This window comes from Acanthopagrus latus, chromosome 23, assembly GCF_904848185.1.
Source record: "Acanthopagrus latus isolate v.2019 chromosome 23, fAcaLat1.1, whole genome shotgun sequence".
NCBI classification, from domain to species: Eukaryota; Metazoa; Chordata; class Actinopteri; order Spariformes; family Sparidae; genus Acanthopagrus; species Acanthopagrus latus.
Genome location: NC_051061.1, coordinates 9,854,637 through 9,874,461, shown reverse-complemented (window position 1 = coordinate 9,874,461; position 19,825 = coordinate 9,854,637). Strand labels below are relative to the sequence as shown.

General features: G+C 40.0%; 1 protein-coding gene across 1 annotated transcript; it reads right to left on the bottom strand.

Annotated features, from left to right (window-relative positions):
* Window positions 1-5,521: 5,521 nt before the first annotated feature.
* kcnj12b (potassium inwardly rectifying channel subfamily J member 12b) lies at window positions 5,522-13,156 on the bottom strand. Its single transcript, XM_037087562.1, has 2 exons — window positions 12,701-13,156; window positions 5,522-9,477 (listed from the first exon to the last, which is right to left on the bottom strand). Exon 2 carries the CDS (start codon window positions 9,344-9,346, stop codon window positions 8,072-8,074), a length of 1,275 nt encoding a protein of 424 aa, XP_036943457.1. The 5' UTR covers window positions 9,347-9,477; window positions 12,701-13,156; the 3' UTR covers window positions 5,522-8,071.
* Between the last annotated feature and the right edge of the window lie 6,669 nt (window positions 13,157-19,825).

The window sequence follows — 19,825 nt, the reverse complement described above, 5'->3', positions numbered from 1 at the left end:
ACATGAAAAATTTGCTAAATGTTATAGATAAGCAGGAAGTATTCATTCATTTAAAGCGAGGCCAACACATTGATGGAGATTTATCCTGATGTCAGACCCAATAAAGCAAATACAGCAATAATCATGAAAGACACTGGGAGGTTGTAACAGAGGAGGAATATGTAGATAAAACCCGATCAAAATAAAAATTGACACCGTATAAATAAAAAGGAACAGGAACAATTAAAACATTTGGACACCTTGGAATTGTTGGAAGAGGTAATAATGAGGTCAAAATCAATGTTTGTGTTAAATATAGTACAATGTTCCATTCATACAGAATCATAATGCCTGAAGACTCAGCTGACAACGGGAGTTGTATGCTGCATGTATTAAGATGACTTTACCACATGAGGGCAGCAAATGGGTGCTTTGGGAGCTCAAAATGAAAAGTCGCAAGCTTCTCTGAAAAATAGTTATATTTATTTAAACTAGTTTACTCATTCTACAGTTTGTGGCTGATAGGCATGATTATCAGATTTATTATCCAGGTGTGGATACACATGATGTAACCCATGCTGATCTGACATTGTCTGCTATGTTGAGTGGTGATGGATTAAAAGTTTGACATACTTTTTTAGTCAATCTTGCAAGGGTAGATGCAGGTTACAGATACAACAAAATATACGGTTAAAGGTTAGTGCAATTAACTTAGATTATATATTTTTAAAAAAGAAAAACAATACAACATTATCGGCACAACTGATTCTCAAATCAAATGAAACAAAAAATTCCCAACAAAATAAGTATGTTTTGAATAGTGATCAGCTGAGAAACACAAAGTGCTTATTTCCCATTGTATTGTTCAAATATGTGATCAGAATTGTCCCAAAAAATAATGCAGTTGACCTTTAAAAGGTAGTTTAGGAGAAGAAAATTAAAACTCGTATTTTCTATATAAATGAGGTAATAATACAAACTCATAAATATTTATTTTTCCATAAGTGAATAAACAAGTTGTTTTCGGAGGAAAATAAGGTTAACAAAAAACTGTCAATTAAGCTCTTTCTCTCCTGATTAAAGTGTCTTTCTCCAAAACTCCTCAGTGCACCTTTTAAGATGTTACTGAAAACCACATTTTTTGTTTAAATTAACTAATAATGACAATAACCCACAGATTTAACTAATGACAAAAATCCACTAGTATTATAAATGAGAAAGGAAGAGAAACGACATCAGTGAATAGGTCTAAGGACAGGAATAATCCTCAAGTGACGAAGTGAGGATGTGAGAGTGGTTAGCGTGAGCCTTAATAGTTTTCCAGTGTCCTTCAGTAGATCATTTCAGTGTGATAAGCCCGGCTGACCCTGTTGGCGTTTGTGTGCACTGAATAGTTGGTGTCCTCTCTGCTTGTTCGTCCCCAGCAGGAAGTTCTCCTGTTGCTCTGTGTTTGCTGTAGGTATTTGAGTCAGTGCCTCCTGTAATCCAATCAGCCTGCTGCTGTAATCAAATACTGTATGTCTGCAGGAGTCGATGCTGGAGCAGCTAGCCCTGCTGAGTGATGTGCTCAGCTGGACGATGAATGTCTCCATAAGCAAAATAACTCAAAAGAGATACATGATCAGACAGTAAACACTCGTACGTCGCTGGTGGTCGGTGATACTGGCTTTAACTGTCAAGCAAGAGTGCTCGTACGCTAAATTAGAAACCAGCATTTACCTGTGACGGATGTTTGCTGAGTCACATTGAGACAGTGGGCCTCGGGAGACATTTGTGCTCTGTTCACATGGGCATGTTGACAGCGACCAGTGTGTAGACACACCAGGCAGATGAGATACACTGTCAGCTTTCAACATTGTCGGTTGGATTGCCTGGATGATAGAAATAAAGATCCTACTTAAGGTTTAAGTTTAAGAATGGGTTATAACACCCTAAAATAGAGTTGTAATGATATTTTTAAGATAGCATTATACAACGATTATCGTCGGGTAGTATACTACTGGTGGAACTAGTATTATACAATCAGTTTCCTTTATCTGATTTTCCCAGTCAGGGTGGGTTTTCCATCCACGGGTCTTCCATTCCTTGTGAATGGAATATCACACTCCTCAGAGCCTCAAAGCTGTCCACACCCCTCAAAATAATAACATGACACTGCCTTAGCTATCTGACTATTCTGTGACAGGGAAGGGAGACTGCAATTTGATATCAAGGAGTTGCTAAGACTGTTTTCTTTGACTTGCTCCGTATAATGAGATGTCACGTCCCCCCCCCTGGCCAAGAATGACAAGATTTAAGGCGTATTTTCAGCCAGTCTTCTACATCAACGCCCATTTCCTAACAGTACTGACTGGTTGCGGCAAAAATCTCTTAGCATCAGAGGGTAGATGGGTGGTTACATTTCCAGAAGAGACACGTCGAGGCTTCCATCTGACATTCTTTTCACAGAGGAGCTTAAAACTGCACCAGAAAGACATAGAGATTTTCATCGCTTGTCACAAAGAGAGCAGTGAACCTGTTGAAAAAGACTCGTATCAACATATTAACGACACTTTCCTCGTTACATGCATATGAGCTGAGTGCAATGTTGGGAGAAGGAGGTGATGGTGGTGGTATGACAGCTTGGCAAGAAGGCCGCCATGTAAAGCAAACACTGTTGGAGATGGTGTTTCCACATTTTTAAGCATGAAACTAAAGAATGTTTATAGGAAAACTTGGGACGTTTTTTGGGTGCCTAAATCTAATTAGAAAAAAAGAAATGGAAAAGTTCAACATAAACACTGCATTTAACATTTAACACTGAGATTAAACACTGAGATTTAGATTTACAATACAACAGGTTCAACACTGACATTTAATATATATATATATTTTTTAACAGAGAAGTAGATATGACAATGTTCACAAACATGGCTGTAAATCTGGTAAAACTTTACACTAGTTTTGTAATTGTGTTTGGGCAAAATGCTACTTTTTGTTTCAGTGAGTTACACTTCACGTTGGTGACCCATATGGCCGGGGTTTGCAGAAAGCACATCGCCAAGATTTGGCAGACAGTATCGTAAAGAAGCTCTATATTGAAGAACTTCAAATTGTCAGAATCAGAATTAATGGTTAACAGAATATTCAGGTGCAACATGACCGTCTGAAGTTATAGCTTTAGGAAAGGCAGTGCAGCTGTTGCGTCACGTTACTTACTTTTCCACCCTCCACCTCCATCTGGCAGCTGAGGGAAACCAGCAAAGAATAGAGCTGCTGCAATTAATGTTGAATTTGCCTTCCAACAGCCCACTCTGTATGTTGGAAGACTGACCCTCCGCAGCTTCTCATCCTCCAACACTGCCGAGTGGGTGAGAAGCATCCCGGTTTATTCTCAGTGGTCCTTCAATCACACAACGATCTCTCAGAGGATGCAGCGCCCCTCAAGCAAGAAATTATACATTCATCTGGCACTCAGATAAGTTCCTGGAAGTCAAATGCATGAAAGGACGGAGCTGTCTATTCTGTTAAATGTCACTGTGATGGGATGTGTTACCAAGATAACATTTAGATATATCGTCCACCCACTCTTCAGCTCTATAGACAACAGGTCATAACAGGTAACTGAATAAATCCAGATCAGGATAAGATTATCCTTGGATAGATGCACCATCAAAACATAAACACAACGACATTCTACTTATATTTCTATATTTTACAGGAATTTTAAGCATTTCCCATCACTGGGAGCTTTTGTGAATAGAGTTAAAACAACAGCGTCAATATAGCAGCGATTATTAACTTATCAATTATGCGTATAAAACTTTCTTTGCTTTTAAATCAACAACAACAAAAAAACAGCTGGTATAGAAAGTCTGAGGGAGCAGAAGCTGGCACAGATTGTTGTCCAATTTGACAAAAGCTACTGTAAGTTAAGTCTCTGTGTTTGTGCGCATGTCTTTGCTCGAGTGCTCGCGTGCATGTGATCTCTTTTCCAGTGTTCAAGGTCACAGGGCAGTGAAATCAAGCAGGACTGCCAAGTCTTTTCTGTACATATGCAAAGACGTGCCTGATGGATTGCATAAGAGTGAAAGGAGAAACCTCTGACCCCAACCAGATACCATCCCACCAAATCACAGCCATAAATTACACTCCATTCCTCCGTGTTTATCAAACGGCTCGCTCCCACTCTCCCTCCCCGCTGCACTTATTTGCTGTAACTCACCAACAATTGCATTCAGTGGACATGTTTTGTAACATTATCCCTGTACTTTGTGTCTGAAGGGAAAAAGAAAACGGTTGGCTTTGTGAGATATATTTTTTTATTGTGGTAGTCAACAGGATCATTCTTGTATTTTGTCAATTCTTAAATTGTTGTCTCACGCAACACATTGAAATCCTGTGAGGAGAGGACTCAGAGAGAAGATTGCTTCAAATGCATTTAGTGGAAGACAGGCAGAGGTCGGTAGACATTATTTCAGTCCATCAAGCAAAGAGAGTGTTTCCAGTTTCCTGCATTGCTTAGAAAGGCGTGATATTAACACTGGTTTTTTTTAAATGAAATATTAATACTTTTAGGGTCTATTCAGACAGAAAGATCATAAAACAAAAAAAGAGAAATACATTTATTTACAGCCTGACTACTTTTACAAATAAGGAGTTCTTCCCTCTTCCTCTTCATGCAGGAAGTTGTTGTCCGTGCTCTTGGCACAACAGGCAGTGGAGCCACTGATTGCTTTCTAGAGCAACCCTATTGTGATATTTCCAGGACAAGTCAGCAAGATGAAAATACAAATGCGTAGAAATTTGCTGAAATGGCAGTCAGGTGTATAAGTTAACCCACATGGAGCTTTTAGGATGAGAAATGTGGTGGGAAAAGTAATCCATCTCACCTGGGAGAAGAGAAACTGTGCTACGTAGTCTGACCCAATATCTTTATTACCTGCCCTATTAATAATAAAAGAAAAGGGAAAAAAAAGAGTAATGCCACTGGCCCAGAACACAGAAAAACATAGTAAGCTGTTGTATGACATCGATGAATTCAAAAGTAGAACAAATTAATACATCAAGTGCATGTATCAAAGGTTAATTTGGACACGGGCAATTTTATGAAGCAAGTGAATTTGTTATTTGTAGCCGTGTGTGTGTGATCTACAACTTGATCAGGCCAGAGTGAAACTAGGGCACTCTTCCCTCGAAATCTCTTGGTATGAATAAGCAAGCGTGTCTTGATTTCCTGCTGGACTGCTGTCTTTCACATTAATATACTTTAACAATATATGGCTACAGTCAGGCTGGACTTCTCTACATTTGTCAAGATGACACTATAGTGAGTCTAAATGTGAGTTAGCGTTTGTTAAAACATCCTGATTTTGCTGACAGGAGTTTTGCACGAGTGATTACAGAACATGTGAAAGTGAGAAATGTGTCCTAATGAATATCCAGAAGATTCGGGAGTTATTAATCTGTTGGCTTTTACATCCACATCCAAGCAGATATATTCTCAGTACTGTACTTCGTGTTGTGTGCCAGGGCTTCTCTTTGGTCAACATTGTTTTTAGGATTCACTATTTTAACCTTTTAACCTTATACAGAGCACGTGCACGTGACAGGGTTTCATTTCAGATCACTTCCATTAGACTCAGCTAGATTCTCTGGGCTACGGACAGGGCTAATCTTTGAGGTGTGTTATTTTTCTTTGGTTATTTCTAATTTTGTAATTTGTTGATTCACGCGGGTCAGGATAACCTGCAGCAGCATATTTATAGAAAGAAAATGAATCATCAGCTAAACCCTATGCCCTTCCATCAATTTTGCAGCCGTATCGCAGTTGGCACATGAAGCTTTGGATTTCTTCAAATGTTCTACATTTAATAACTGTGGAGGGTGCCAGTATTTTTGTTTTAGCCTCTCCAAAAGAAACTAAAAATACAAGAGCAAGTGTGTAAGAGCGATGTAGTTGTCGGCTCTAAAGTAAGCTGCAAACATGCCTGTTGTGCTAGCTTTACCTAAAGTGACCTAACCCAGTGTTACCTCTGAGCCCAGCAGTATTTCAGACTACAATATTTTATGTCGGGTCACAGGTTATGTCATTGCTTAAGAGCGTTGGTCACAACTAGAACATCCACTGTATAATACTTCCCTCACTGTGAGGAAACTGGTCCTGGATGCTACCATATGAGAGTGTAGGCTAGTATTTGCAGCTCTGTCATTTGATCTGGTTTGATTTAAAATCTGGCAACCTTTTGAGATGGCATTGTTACTTCTAAACCTAAACGGGAATGAGAAAATGAGAAAAATATAAATCTGTCTTATTTTCAGTAGCTCGGTCCTGAGATATACAAAACAAGCAAAGATAACCTATGTCCTCTGCAGCACAATAGCTACTCTGTTTCTTTTTTTTCTTTTTTTTTACCAGGTTTTTCTGTCATCGACTGATGAGGTCCCTTAGGTGAAGGGCTGTTAGCTTTGGTCTACATCAAAAAGTTATCTGGAGATGCTCTTTACAACCAACTTGTGATGCAAACATTAGCTTAATTATCAAATCTGGCAGTGACAGCTGATGTGTCTGCTGAAAGAGAGATGGTTGTCTATGAAAAATTGTAAACCTGCTTTTGTCTAGGTCATGACTGAGTAAAAACAAGGACCCATCCCAGGAAATCTGACTCCATTATCTCTCTAAAGTGCATATATGCTATGGGAGAACAGAGAGTTTGGTAGGCATAGCGTAACAGTAACCAAGAGCTGTTACATTTCCATCACTGTTAACCACACTTGCCAGGTTCTGATCCAAGTCTTCCGTGATTCACAGAAAATCTGCAAAATAACATGCAATGTAATCTGCATTTCCATCCACTACTGCCACACTAATAAGGAATTTAAAAGCCTAAAGATGAATAGTTTGCATTCATTCCTCAGTCAGGTGTCATCAAACCACTGCAAACTTGCAGACTGGGCAGACTTAAGTGGTGTAAATAAATAAGTGCTAGTCAAACCTCGTTGTAAAACAATGTAGAAGACATGATAGCATGGCATATAGGTGAGCGTTAAAGTCTCATCATCTCATCATCATCTTTATTGAAATGGAAGCTTTTCTAGACTTGTTAACTTCATGTGGGCCTGTGTACGTCATGATCATGAAGTCTTTTTGCATGGCGCTTTGTTGCATTTTGCTTTAACTGATACAGCTTTTCCAACTAAGCCAAGGGCAAAACCTTTTTTTATATTTTGCAAAACTCAGGGTTTCTTTAATATTTTTGGTGTGTCCATTCAGCTGACTTTATGCACAAATTTGGAGTATGCATAAAAATGGTAAAGCACCAACAATATCTTTACTGGTAAGCTGGTGAGAAAGAAATTGCATACTTAGCATGGTCTCAGGTATATGTTTAGACTGAGAAGATTAGTTTTCCCTGTTGTTATGCATAAATGAAATATTACATTAATTTCCCTTTACTTGATGGATATGTTTATAACTCTACCAAGTCATAGGTCTCCCACACACAGTTCCATGCAGTCCATATGATGTATGATTTTCGTAGTTATGTAACTAACCAAACTAAAGTCTTCGACTTACATTGTATGATGTAAAATATTTAGTCATATCGTTCACATGAGTTATTCCATTAAGATGGAAATTCACTGTTGAACTAAACCTCTGTTTATACCAGATTATTATGGAGAAATATCTCCAAGTTTTAGTTTTCTGAACATAATCTGCAAAGTGTCAATTCCACTCCACACTCAGGTGTACATTGTATATTAGAGGACTGTGAACAGCACTTGCAGATAGTCTGATCAAAACTATGAAACTCTCAAAATATTCATACAAAACTATGCTAATGTCATGCACTTTATCTCTAGGGTCATCTGCAAATTGAAATATGACAGTTTTGTTTGCATTTGATAAAGCTCAATAACCATTTAATGGAAGCAGCAAAAGTTAGTAAGAAATGTGATGAGTTTCATTCATGCTTTTTATGACAGAGATCAGAAGTGTTTCTCCAGCTGCAGCAGAAATGTCTCCAGTGGTATCCTCATGTCAGTAGAATGACAGTCATAGGGCTCTTCACGTGACGCTTGCAAAACCAGCAAAACAAGCAACAGCCAAAGGTTACATCACTGATTCCCTACAGGAGGACATTTGATCACGTCCAGGAGTGGCCTGCTGATTAACTAGCTCCGATGAACACTTCCCGTCTTTCTCCTCATTTCCCTCTTCCTCCTCCTCGTCCCTGCTGATGAAGGCCAGCTCGTTCTCGTAGCAGAAGGAGTTGGCGCCAGATGTTGGGAATTTTCTCTCCTCCATGTCCTTAGCACTGCATCTGGGGGTGGATGGTACTTCGAATGTTTTGTGAAAGTAGGCATAATCTATCCTGTACTGGCTCTTCTCCTCAAAGATGACAGGCTCAAAGCGGTGACCCCACAGGATCTCCGAGGGCAGGTATGAGCTGCGTGCTTGCGTCGTCATAGCTGTGGCTTCTACCAGCCCTTCAAGGATAATTACTATCTCAAAGTCAGATGTTTCAAGATCTTGCTTACTGATGCCAAACAGTGGGCTTTCTTCATCAATTTCATGTATGACAGTGAGGGGTGCAACCAGAAACAGGCGGTCTGTGCCTTTGTCATAGCCTACGTTCATGTCAATCTGATCCAGCGGGATATATTCACCTTCCTCTGTGTAACGGGACTTGACGAGCTGGGCTCGCACGTGAGCTTCCACAATGTGGCTTTTCCTCAGATTGGCAACCCTGAACATGAGGCACAACTTACCATCGCGCAAAGCAATTACTGCGTTGTGGCTGAACAGTAGAGTCTCTGCACGCTTTTTAGGCCGTGCCATCTTGGCCATGATGGCACCAATCATGAAGGCATCGATGATACAGCCCATGATGGACTGGAAGACCACCATGAAGACCGCAGCCGGGCATTCCTCTGTCACATAGCGAGCTCCATACCCAATGGTTGTCTGGGTCTCAATAGAGAACAAGAAAGCTGCCACAAAGGTGTTGACCTGCGTGACACAGGGAATAAAATTGTCATCCCCAGCGTGGTCCAAGTCACCGTGTAGGAGGCCAATGACCCAGAAGGCCAGGCCGAATGTTAGCCAGGACACCACAAACACCAGGCTGAATAGCAGAAACATGTATCGCCAGCGGATGTCCACACAAGTTGTGAAAATGTCAGAGATGTACCGCTGTGACTTCTCGTCCATGTTTGAGAAATGGATGTTGCATTGGCCAGCCTTGCTGACAAACCGGCTGTGGTATTTGCGCCTTGTGTGAATCTTGCCATTGCCGAAGCTGCCCACAGCAGGCATGGTACTTAGTCTTAGGCCTTCTTCTTCACCGGACACGAAGCTGTGGTGGTGGGCCCGTCCCACACTCATGCCTCAGTGGGGCACAGCCACGTGACTTCACACTATTACTCCAGCTCATACAAAACTGACCAGTCTCACAGGAAGTGCACAGCTCTGTCCAAATCTGACTCAGTGACACCTGGAATTGAACGGTGAGTTTCCTGTAAAGTAAGGACAGGTAAAACATTAGTACAATTTCAATTATCTGCCCAATGTCACTTTTAAAAGGTCGTACATCACCTGGGGAGTGGAATATGAACTCATGAATGACTGCCTTTCTTTTAAAGAAATAATTAAGCCAGCAATACAGTGATGGGACGAATTGAACCTTTGCAATATTTGATATCAATGTTGTTTTCATCTGATCTTACCAGAGGGACTGTTTCTTGTTCACTAATGACTATGAGGTATATTTCAGAGGTATGTTTTTGCTACCACTATTGCTGAAGTACAGACTTCTGTTGCTCATGATATACTTAAAATATCTAGACTTCTCTCAGAAGTCACTTGCTGTCAACTCTCATGTTTGTAGGACCTGTTGGATAGAGTATGTTGTATTTTCACTTAATCATTTAACTTGTTGATTGATATTAAGTAAAATAAACATGATGGATATAATGTACGTTAATCTGTGCTCTGAAGCAGTTTTTATGTTGAGTGAATCAAACACTGAAGTGATAATGTGATTTATCACTGCCTTCTACATCAAAAGCTTGGTTTCAGGATAAGATATGTAATCTTCTTTTACACAATACTAGTTAATCTGCTACTTGTCCTTTTTTTGTATATCCTTTTGTAGCCTGCACTTTATTTTCTGTCTTTCTCCCATGCTGTGTTGGAAATACTCTGGTATATACAATACATGTTTCTCTGATCAACAAAGTACAGAAATAGCCAGCTAATCCAATGCCCTGCCATTTCATATGACGTATCTTCTGTTTCCTCCAGCTGGCACAGCTATTAGAGTCACTGGAGTACTGTGATGAGGCTGTGTGATTCCCCTGTGTGACTGAACTGGAAAATAATATGGGCTGGAAAACACGGTGCATAAAAAGTGTATCATTGGGGAGACAGCCTCAGATAGAAATAGTCTGATGGTAGGAATCGATGGGATCACCACAGGCACATTAACGGGAAAAAATATTTCACAAAAAGGGGAAATGTATCCTGATTGGCCCCAGCTGCAGCCTCCAGCACATGCAGCTTGTTCTGTGTGCATGTTAGATATAAATGTTACTACAAAGTTTTGTTAACTTTGTGAATTTTGGCTTTTATGATGTTTATACTTTGTGCTCTAGGATAAGAGTCTTAAAAATCTTATTATATAGAAATATAACTTTCCCTTATCCCTACATACAAGTGTGCGTTAATTGTTGTACTAAGTGTACTACATTTTTCCACATGAAATTTTCAAAATTGCCAAATAATGAAGTGTAGTGGAGATTTGGAGCTGAGCCAGCCTTCATGTCCTGGCCTCCAATCAATTCAATAAAAATCTCTCCAAAAATCCTGTTTCACACAGAAACACAGAGGAAGACAACTGTGATGTCATTGTTAGAAACAGGTTAATAGTGCCACTGCTTGAATATTTTGGAGTCAGGCTGCTTATTGATGTCATAAGCCTTGTACCTCAACTTCAGTAGTAACTTTACTTTGTGATAAACAAGAGCCTACAGACAAACTAGCGGCTCTGTGAGGCTGTAATTAGGCACAGCCATGCTTCATGCTAAATGCTAATCTTAACATGCTAACATGGTAAGAATGACAATGCTAATAAGTTTAGCAGGTATAATAATTAGCGTGTTCGCCCCTTTAGTTTAGCATTTGAGCATGCATACATTTGCAAATTAGCACAAAACATAAAGTAAAGCTCATATCATTAGTTTTGCAGATAATTTTGACACAAACACAAAGTATTGGGCAATTAGAAATCATGATCCAATGACACTAGATGAAAAGTTAAAGGTGCAATATCTAATTATTTATTATTATTTTAGGTTAAAACATATAAAATGACTGACACTTTGAAAGAATCTGCTGAAATTTGAGTTTTGACATTATGTCATAGGCCTGAGTGTACAGTGGCGCAGAAATGTCTACTGAAGTTAGCATGCTAACCAGCTTTTTTTTGCCAGGTGGCTTACATATTGCACCTTTCATTGTACACGTTCATATCTCCCTTCTAACGCAGTCTAATCATTCAACTTGTTGAATGGCTGAAACATTTCACTTAAAAGCACGAATTTCAACCTCATGGTGGGACTACAGAAAAAAATCAGTGATCAGCAAAGTCATTAGGATTCCTCTTATGGGAATAGAAATGTTTGACTGAAATTGTTGATTTAATAGTCTGTCACTAGCATGGCTGAACATTTAACTCCATATACCAGCATTAAACAAGGCTCTAGTTTACTTCCTGAATGTTCAAAACATGTTCAGACAGTCTTGTCAGCTGTTTAGAGAGATTTTGATTTTGGTTTACCTGTTCTGATTTTTCAAAGTACTGTTTTACTATTATAGGTTTAATTTACTGTTCCCTGTAATGAAACCGTCACACTCTGGACTCAAGGGGCCAATAGGAAAGCACTTAAGCTACTGGTCAGCACAAGGTGACATCACGGCGAGAAAACTGAGATGTTAGATGTTGATTTTGAAGTAATGATTGATTTTGATTATAGTGCTTGTCTTATGGGATACCTGCGAACTTTAGGTAATCACGGGGCTAGGTCCAGCCAGATCAGAACTCATAAAGATGATTTGTTTTTTCCAGAGACAAGTTGCACTCAAACACCAAATAAAATGCCTCTGTGATTTAAAAATGTTATGGAGCAAGTGGAATTTTATCTTTAATGAAACTTCCAAATGGGGTCATGAAGGCAGCTGTGCAGGTGTCCCCACCAGGGATTCTCTACAGCAGTGGGGAAACATTAATATCTTGTGACAGAACAGGTGTGTTACAAGTAGGTAATCAATTCAATACATATTTTCAGCTGTTTCAAACCCACAGCCCGACTTTAAAGAGAAACGACTTTCTTGCCTGGGATTGAGTGTGTCTTATGCAGCATTTGCTGTTTCTCAATGCTCTAGTTGCTAGGAAGCAGGATGTTGAGTGTCCAAAGGATATTAATATCTAATATTTGGTGCAACTTCTCCTTAGCTAGCTCTCACCGGAGCTGCACTCTTCCTGCTGGGCTGTGATCTTAGAGTCGGAGCAGAGATTAGTCTGCTTCTCTGCTTACATTTCTCACAACTGCAACTCACAGAAAATATATCTGAATGTAGCAGTGAGAGTCAGTCGACAAGTTAGGAAATCTGTGTAAGGTTGCTGGCTACAGTATGATAGCCTATTTATATATTTTCTGTGTGAAATCACAAGCAGCTTACCTTGTTTACAAGTGTTCCCAATAAATGTTGATTTCCAACTGTCCTTCTCTTCAAGATCTCCCAGTCCTTTAGCCAAACTACTGCATATCTCTCCTCAGGCTTCCTTCAACTCTTCTCTTCGGTTACGGGTAGAACCACTCTATCCTCCCGAGGCAGAAAACTAACTGGCCACAGAGCACCATCGTCTCTGCCTCCTAGTTTTAACGCGTATCTTTCTCCACTCAATGAGGAGAGCATCACAGTCACTCCTACTGTCCTCCAAAGTTACTGCTCGATTGATATCCAGTGGGTCAGAAACAGACAAGAAATTAGAAAATGACTTTAGTCATAATTTTGAACCTCAAAATAGCCACTTGATCGCAGTCAAATTAAATATCTGTAGGGATCACATGGCCTGTAGGGTCCAATCCAATCAAAAAATCACTTCCTCACAGCTTATTTTAGAGGCATGGGCAGTCGGCGGTCTCACACTTTCTTGGTATATCTGCTATCTGATCTTGTTCTGCTGCAGAACCCACTCTGTATCCCACATCAAGTGAACTATTGCTCACTGCTCAGCTCTCGTCCTCCCCCTCCCTTTCAGGGTGTCACTGTAGATACTTGGCATTTGGAGACAACGTGCTCTTCCCCTACCAAGTGTTGCACCAGTGCTGGTCAGCAACGCTCAGAGTTGGAAGAACCAGCAACTATCAACAACTATGCTGAACTGATATTTCAGGGTTTAATTAGGTTAAATTGCTTTTCCCAGTATACATTTCTGGACACACTTCTGTAACATTGGGTTTATCATTGGTCAGTGTATAAAATCAACCCATTACATAGGCATCTATGAAAATAATAATTACAGGTAATTCAGTCTTTTAATTCACTACAATACTTTATAATGTTGAAACCAAACAGATCACAGAGTGGGTGGTGTGGTCTCTATTTTGACTCATTCAGATAAAGCAAGGCAGCTCCTGGTGAGCATGGTGGACTTTGAAAAGGCACATGTAGGCTGTTTCGTGCCGAACATCACGCATTTGTCTTATGTGTGTGTGCATGCCTGGGTGAAGAAGGAAATCACTCTGTGTCTGTGGATCGCAAGGCCAACAAGTAATTGTTCTTGTTCTTATTATGCCAGAGGCTCTGTGAGTGTGTGTTTAGGCACAGCCGTGCTTCAAGCTACAAGGTGATATCAGCATGTAAACTCGCTCTCAGTGGCGATGCTAAACAAGTGAAGTGTTCACTCAACTCAAAGCACAGCTAAGGCACATTTGGGATTACGTTGTATTTGTTCATAAACCAAAGTATTGGACAAACAAAAATGTTAAGTTAATAATGACTCTAGTTCAGATGTCAGGAACATGGAAGTCGTTAGGATGCATCATCTGGGAACCATGATATGTGTACCAAAATCTGCGCCAGCCCATCTAGGTACATATTTACATTTGCTGGTGATGCTAGAGAAAAGGTCAGGGGATAGAATTATCAGGGTTCATCTTCTGGACACCACTAATATATCTGTTCAAAAATTTCATGTCAATCCATCCACTCGTTGTTGAAGTAGTGGATGGTCCTCAAGGGAATATGAATGCCTGTACAAAAGTTCATGGCAATCCAGCCAATAATTGGGGATAGTGGATATGGGACTGGGAGTGGGATATTTCACTCTGGACTGAGTGAGTCAGACAGAAGAACATACACTGTCGCTCATTAGCCTAATTTGATTAGATTAGATTAGATTATAATCTACCTTCTCTGTGCTTTGGGCGAGCTACAACACATCTCATATTAGTTTTTAACAACCCACTGCCACACAGCTCTGTGTGTTTTGATATCTGTTGTGAGTTTACATGGACAGAAAAGGGATCAGGAGTTCCAGTACTGGCCTGACCCAGATTCACAAGAGGCCATCACAGAGCAGCGAGATGGTTGAAAGGTGCGCGTGTGTGTCACTGGAATATAGCGGCCTCCAAGGAAGCTAAGCCAAGGTCGTCTGAGTATCAGTTTTCTGATTATAATAGGAAAAAATACTTGACCTTTATGAGTGTTGGATCTGTGTTCACTAAGGCAGTAAGGCTAGTATTTCTTCGTTTCACGAGGACAACACATTATCTAAACTAATGCATGTATGACCTGACATTTTAAAACATGTTAATGTACAAATTTATAAAAATAAACATTATACAAATTTCAGATATCATAACGATGTAAACATTTGTGAGAACTTGGCTTAATGGTAAGGAATGACTTTTTTTGTCAAGTCAGAGTTACATCTTTTGCAGAAAATGTACTGACTGTAATTCTTGGTGGGCTATAACTGGAGCTGAATGGTTATTCCTTTAATACAGCACATTTCAAACCTAAAAAACACAAGCTGCTCTGTGTGTGTGCTTCCATGAGCGTGGGTTTTTTTCTTTACATCCACACTATGTTACTGGTACTGTACTGTTACTATGCTGTCAGGACTGTATGTGGGTTATGGGTTCAGTTAGGAGATGGCAGAGAGAGCCCAGTTGATACCTCGTACCCCGAGAGTTATTTAAAGGCTGCCACACTGCAGCAGGACAAAGTGGGCCAGGCTCGGCCACACTCAGGACACAAACTGCAGCATTTGATCACCATTCAGATAATCAGCGCACACTTGCCTGCTTCATTTCAAGTGTTATGTCAAGTTCTGTTATCCCTGTGTGGCACAGAAGACACCAGTAAGAGCACAGGATGTTTACAGGAGCGTAACTGGTTCTGGCAGGACACTCAGGATCAGGAGCATGGCAGGTACTCCAATTATGCAACTGTGTAACCGTCTGTTTAGTTCAGTCTCACCAACTCCTGCTGTTCTCGCTCCCTATGTGTGATTCTGCAGTTCCTGCTCATTGTTCTATTATCTGTAGCTGTACACAGGATCTGCAACATGGCCTGTAATTGCTGTTGGGATTAAAATTGATCACACAGTTAATCAACACATGTATCAGCTGTTATCACTTGTGCAATTGTGAAATCTTTGAGTAAGAGCTGGTGGATCGTTTTACGGCGAGTGCAGAGTTTATTTCAGAGGGGAAATGTACAGTACACATATTTTAATGACCTACGATCATAGCCAAAGAGGTTAACTAGATAAGATGGTGTTAAACAATGTGCTGTTTAACATTTTTCTCATTTACCATGCCTTTTATTGTATAGCAGTTTCACCCACCGATAATTCAATGAAAGATTAAATAAATCTGACTTTTTATTAACTGCTTTGTCTGCAGTCTGTGCTAAAATAGGGTTAGAGTTGCTTATTTAGTATCTATGTCTTCGTGAGCTTTACTGGTGGTGGTGACAGCAGAGGGGATCGTCTGTCAGTCGAGCCAACAAGTCAGCTGTAAAATAAAAAAGACAGAATCTCAACTGAAGCATCACTTGCAGCTTTCTAAAAAAAAAAAAACAACAACAACATGCAGAACAACATGACTCGTCTAGTTTGTGCCAAATCTAATTAAAAAAAAGGTATGAAACATTACGAATTCTATCTATTGCACTAGTGAAGCCAATTAAGAACGCGACAGAGACAGATATTTTTTCAGCTGACGTTAGCATTTGCACTTAACGTAACAGCTCCATAATTGCAAAGGAGAAACTTGTAACAACACTTGAAACAACAACATAACACTGGGAGCATACCAATGTCACTTGTTGTCTAGGGTATGAAAAAGCATCACAATGCATAAAACAGCTCCTTACAGTAAATCAGAACTCAAAATTGTTACACTAAAACTACATTTTGAATTAAGAAATGCCAACTCATGAAGTGAAATATCAGTGTTATATGTAATGGTATCACAGTGATTTTACTGTGTGAGAACTGTGAAAACATAGAACTACTATTTTGTTGTTTGTTGTAATATCCCACATTTCCTTCCATTTCAGCGTTAGCCCTATCATAGGACTTTATTGAAAGATTTGCATGTTGGTACCCTGTTATTACTGAGATGCTTTGCTGTACTATTATCCTGAGATATTTCTTAACATTATTTCTCTCCTGTTTCACAAGCAAGGTAATTAAATAGGATATTACCAGGGTATTATCCTTGTTGGTTGATTATTACCCACCTTATTAGCTTTTCATATGCCCTTAAGTGCTACCACATAGTTTGCAGTCGCCCTTTGATTGAGATTTTTTTCAGCCACCGATAAAAAAAACATAAACAGTACAAAAAATATTTTGGTCCATCTTAGGAACAAAGCTAACTCTCCTCCAACAAAATGGCTGCAGGCCTGTGGTGTGAGACAGCCGTGATCACAAGGAAGAGAGAGAACAAACACGAGTCTTTGTTGGCAGCCAGCACCGACAAAAACAATCTGAGTGGGGGAAGAAAGGCGTTGTGCACCCACCCAAAGGAGAGAAATGCTGCACATCCACAAGACAGTGGACTTCTTCTTAGGGAGCCTCTCACTAACCTCCCTGCACCAGTTACACTCCAGACCAGCCTAATCAACACCCTCATAATAGTATGATAATAATGAAGTGCTCCCACCATGTGGAATAGCACAAGGACGCCATGTCAGCTCCACACAAAAGGACTGGAGGTAAAGTATCAGGTAACTCTTGCTGTGAGGCAACATCTGCATTCAGTCCGGTCAGACAGTGTGTTTTGTTTTCAGTAATTAACAGATCCACTTCTAAATGCAGAGAGAGAAAAACAAGTTATACAATAACCTCAGTATCATTATGAATGTAAGATGCATCTGTTGAGTCAGATCTAAAAATGGTGTCTATCAACTGTTTTTGAACTAGATCATATTTTATGGCCCTCCAAGATGTCCATATCTAATAGAATCGTGCTGTACATCTTCACATCTGTTTTTCACACTGACCAAACTTTGCTTGTTTTGGACACATTCTACTGACAGCACAATAGTTGACTGTATCAACATGGGTTCCCTAATACCAATCACCATCATCTTCCTTCATGCAGAGGCTGGTGTTGCCAAACTGACAGTGGTGCCAAATGTATATTTAACTCAGGTGAACAACATAGGATTTATCCATTGTCATGGAAACACTGACAAATTTGAGTGTGAGCAAACAAATTGCATGTAGGTCACACGCCTCTGGTCCTGCTTTTGTAACACTGTGATGCAAATCAAATTGGGAAAAAGAACATCCATGCAGATCATTGCAGTGCATCAGGTTGTGCTCACTGATCAGAGCAGCGTCTGTGCTGGTTGCAGTAATTGATCTTTGCATGACTAAATGGGCCACTTATTTTTGCAGCACGAGCAGGTGCACCTGTGTACTGCTGGTTCTGCATCAGCCGCTGATCAGTCATGAGGGCCCGGTAGCGTTTGTGGGGCAGCTCGACTCAGAACAGGGAACACAGGTGCGCCACGCTGCTCCACACATAAAAGAATGTAGAAACACACTGACAGAAGTTGACATTTTATCTGTAGATGAGAATTACTTTCTTTGTTTCTCTTTGTTTAAAGTTTTGTAATTGGATTAACATTATACTTTTATTAGATTCTCAGGAATTTCAGATCAAATAAAACACAAAACTATGTGAGCGCAAGGGAGGTCATCTGGCTTAAGGGACAAAATTCATCCAACACCGGGAACCCAAACTTTATCATTGATTTAATGTTGTATGCATTCTTTTAAATGATATCAAAGACCTCACTGCAGCCTACTGATACAAATAAGCAACTAAACAGAAAACCATCCAATCAAAAGTTGCTGTACTCATCGATCCAGTAAATGTGAGAATTTTTCACATTTCTAATTTATAGTGAAGCAAATTAAAAACTAGTTTGGCAAAATCATACACATGACAAATACTCTACACTCTAGGAATATTTATAAATTGAGCTAATCCCAAGCCCAGGAACTTCAATTTTTGCTTTGTTGCCACATAGTCGCTTTAGGCAGACAGGGGTTTGGTGACTTGCTCAAGTGTCCAGGAGTTGAACTGACAACTCTTCAGTCCACACTTTGTAACATGGTCTGACCCAGACATGACATTTACCATGCGATGAAAAATAGACTAGTTTTCTGCCAATTGACATAACAACTGGCATTTTGCAGAACCGATGTTGAAACTACCCTGACTGTCAGAGAACGGAGCCCACAGGTGCAGAATTATATCCACGATGGATTATATTAAGTATCAAAGTGTCGGCTCACATGACTGCAGTTTCGCACGCTGTAGTCACAGGGAAGGAAAGATGAGTGTTAGGTTTTAATGAGGTGCAATGTTCCTCTTTAGGAATATGACTCCAAGGAACAGATCACTGTCAAGATTCGGTATTCTGCAAGGGCACTGAGAGATGATTGAGAATTTACACAGAAACCAGATCTCTGGAGATGTTGCCATTTATCTTTAAAGATCTTTGTTTCGGGTTGGAGTAAAGAAAACATCCTTTTTAAAGCACAACATTCTATATAATTCTAGGCTCACGTATATGAAGGGTTACGGGTTAACTGAGGCAAGCTGGAACATATCTCTGAGTAACGTGAGGCATGTTACTTAAATGTCAACAGCATGTTAAGCAAAGGTGGTTTATTCCGAAGCTGTTACAAGATGTTTGGGATCTGTCCGCAATGAAACCGAGGATCCCATTCCGCCTCTGCACGTCAGCTGATCTGATGATGGAGACTCTCCAGAAGTGTATTATCATATGCAGACTCCATGCTCCACTGACAAGCTACAGTATGTGTGTTTTATGGGCAGAGCAGACATCAGTGTTTTTTTTTCTTGCAACAGCCTCCTCATGAGCTGCAGGGCTCCTGAGCGCTCTGTGTCGCACACGGTCACTGTATGTTGAACAACAAGTTGAGACAGTTCCTGGTTGAGTTTTTGGTCGAGCAGCCAGGCCTCACATGCTCTGTAGTTAACATGTTCCCAACAGCTCTGCTATATCAACACTTAGGACACCTTATTTCACTGCAAGTGGCAGAGAGTCAGTTTTGCATTTGGGCGTAATGAGTATCATTTTTGCAAAAGTGGCTGCTCCAGCAAAGGACTTTGCAAAATTGCTGTATTTAAACCATTTTACTAATAGTAAGACATTAATGTACCGGTTACACACTTTACAATATATAGGAACATTATTTTCATTTGGCACCAAAGACAGTTTTTTACTTTCATATCAGATATTGTG

What these genes read in the sequence shown, in the direction of transcription:
- kcnj12b (XM_037087562.1), bottom strand. Translation starts at nt 9,346, where the DNA reads ATGAGTGTGGGACGGGCCCACCACCACAGCTTCGTGTCCGGTGAAGAA.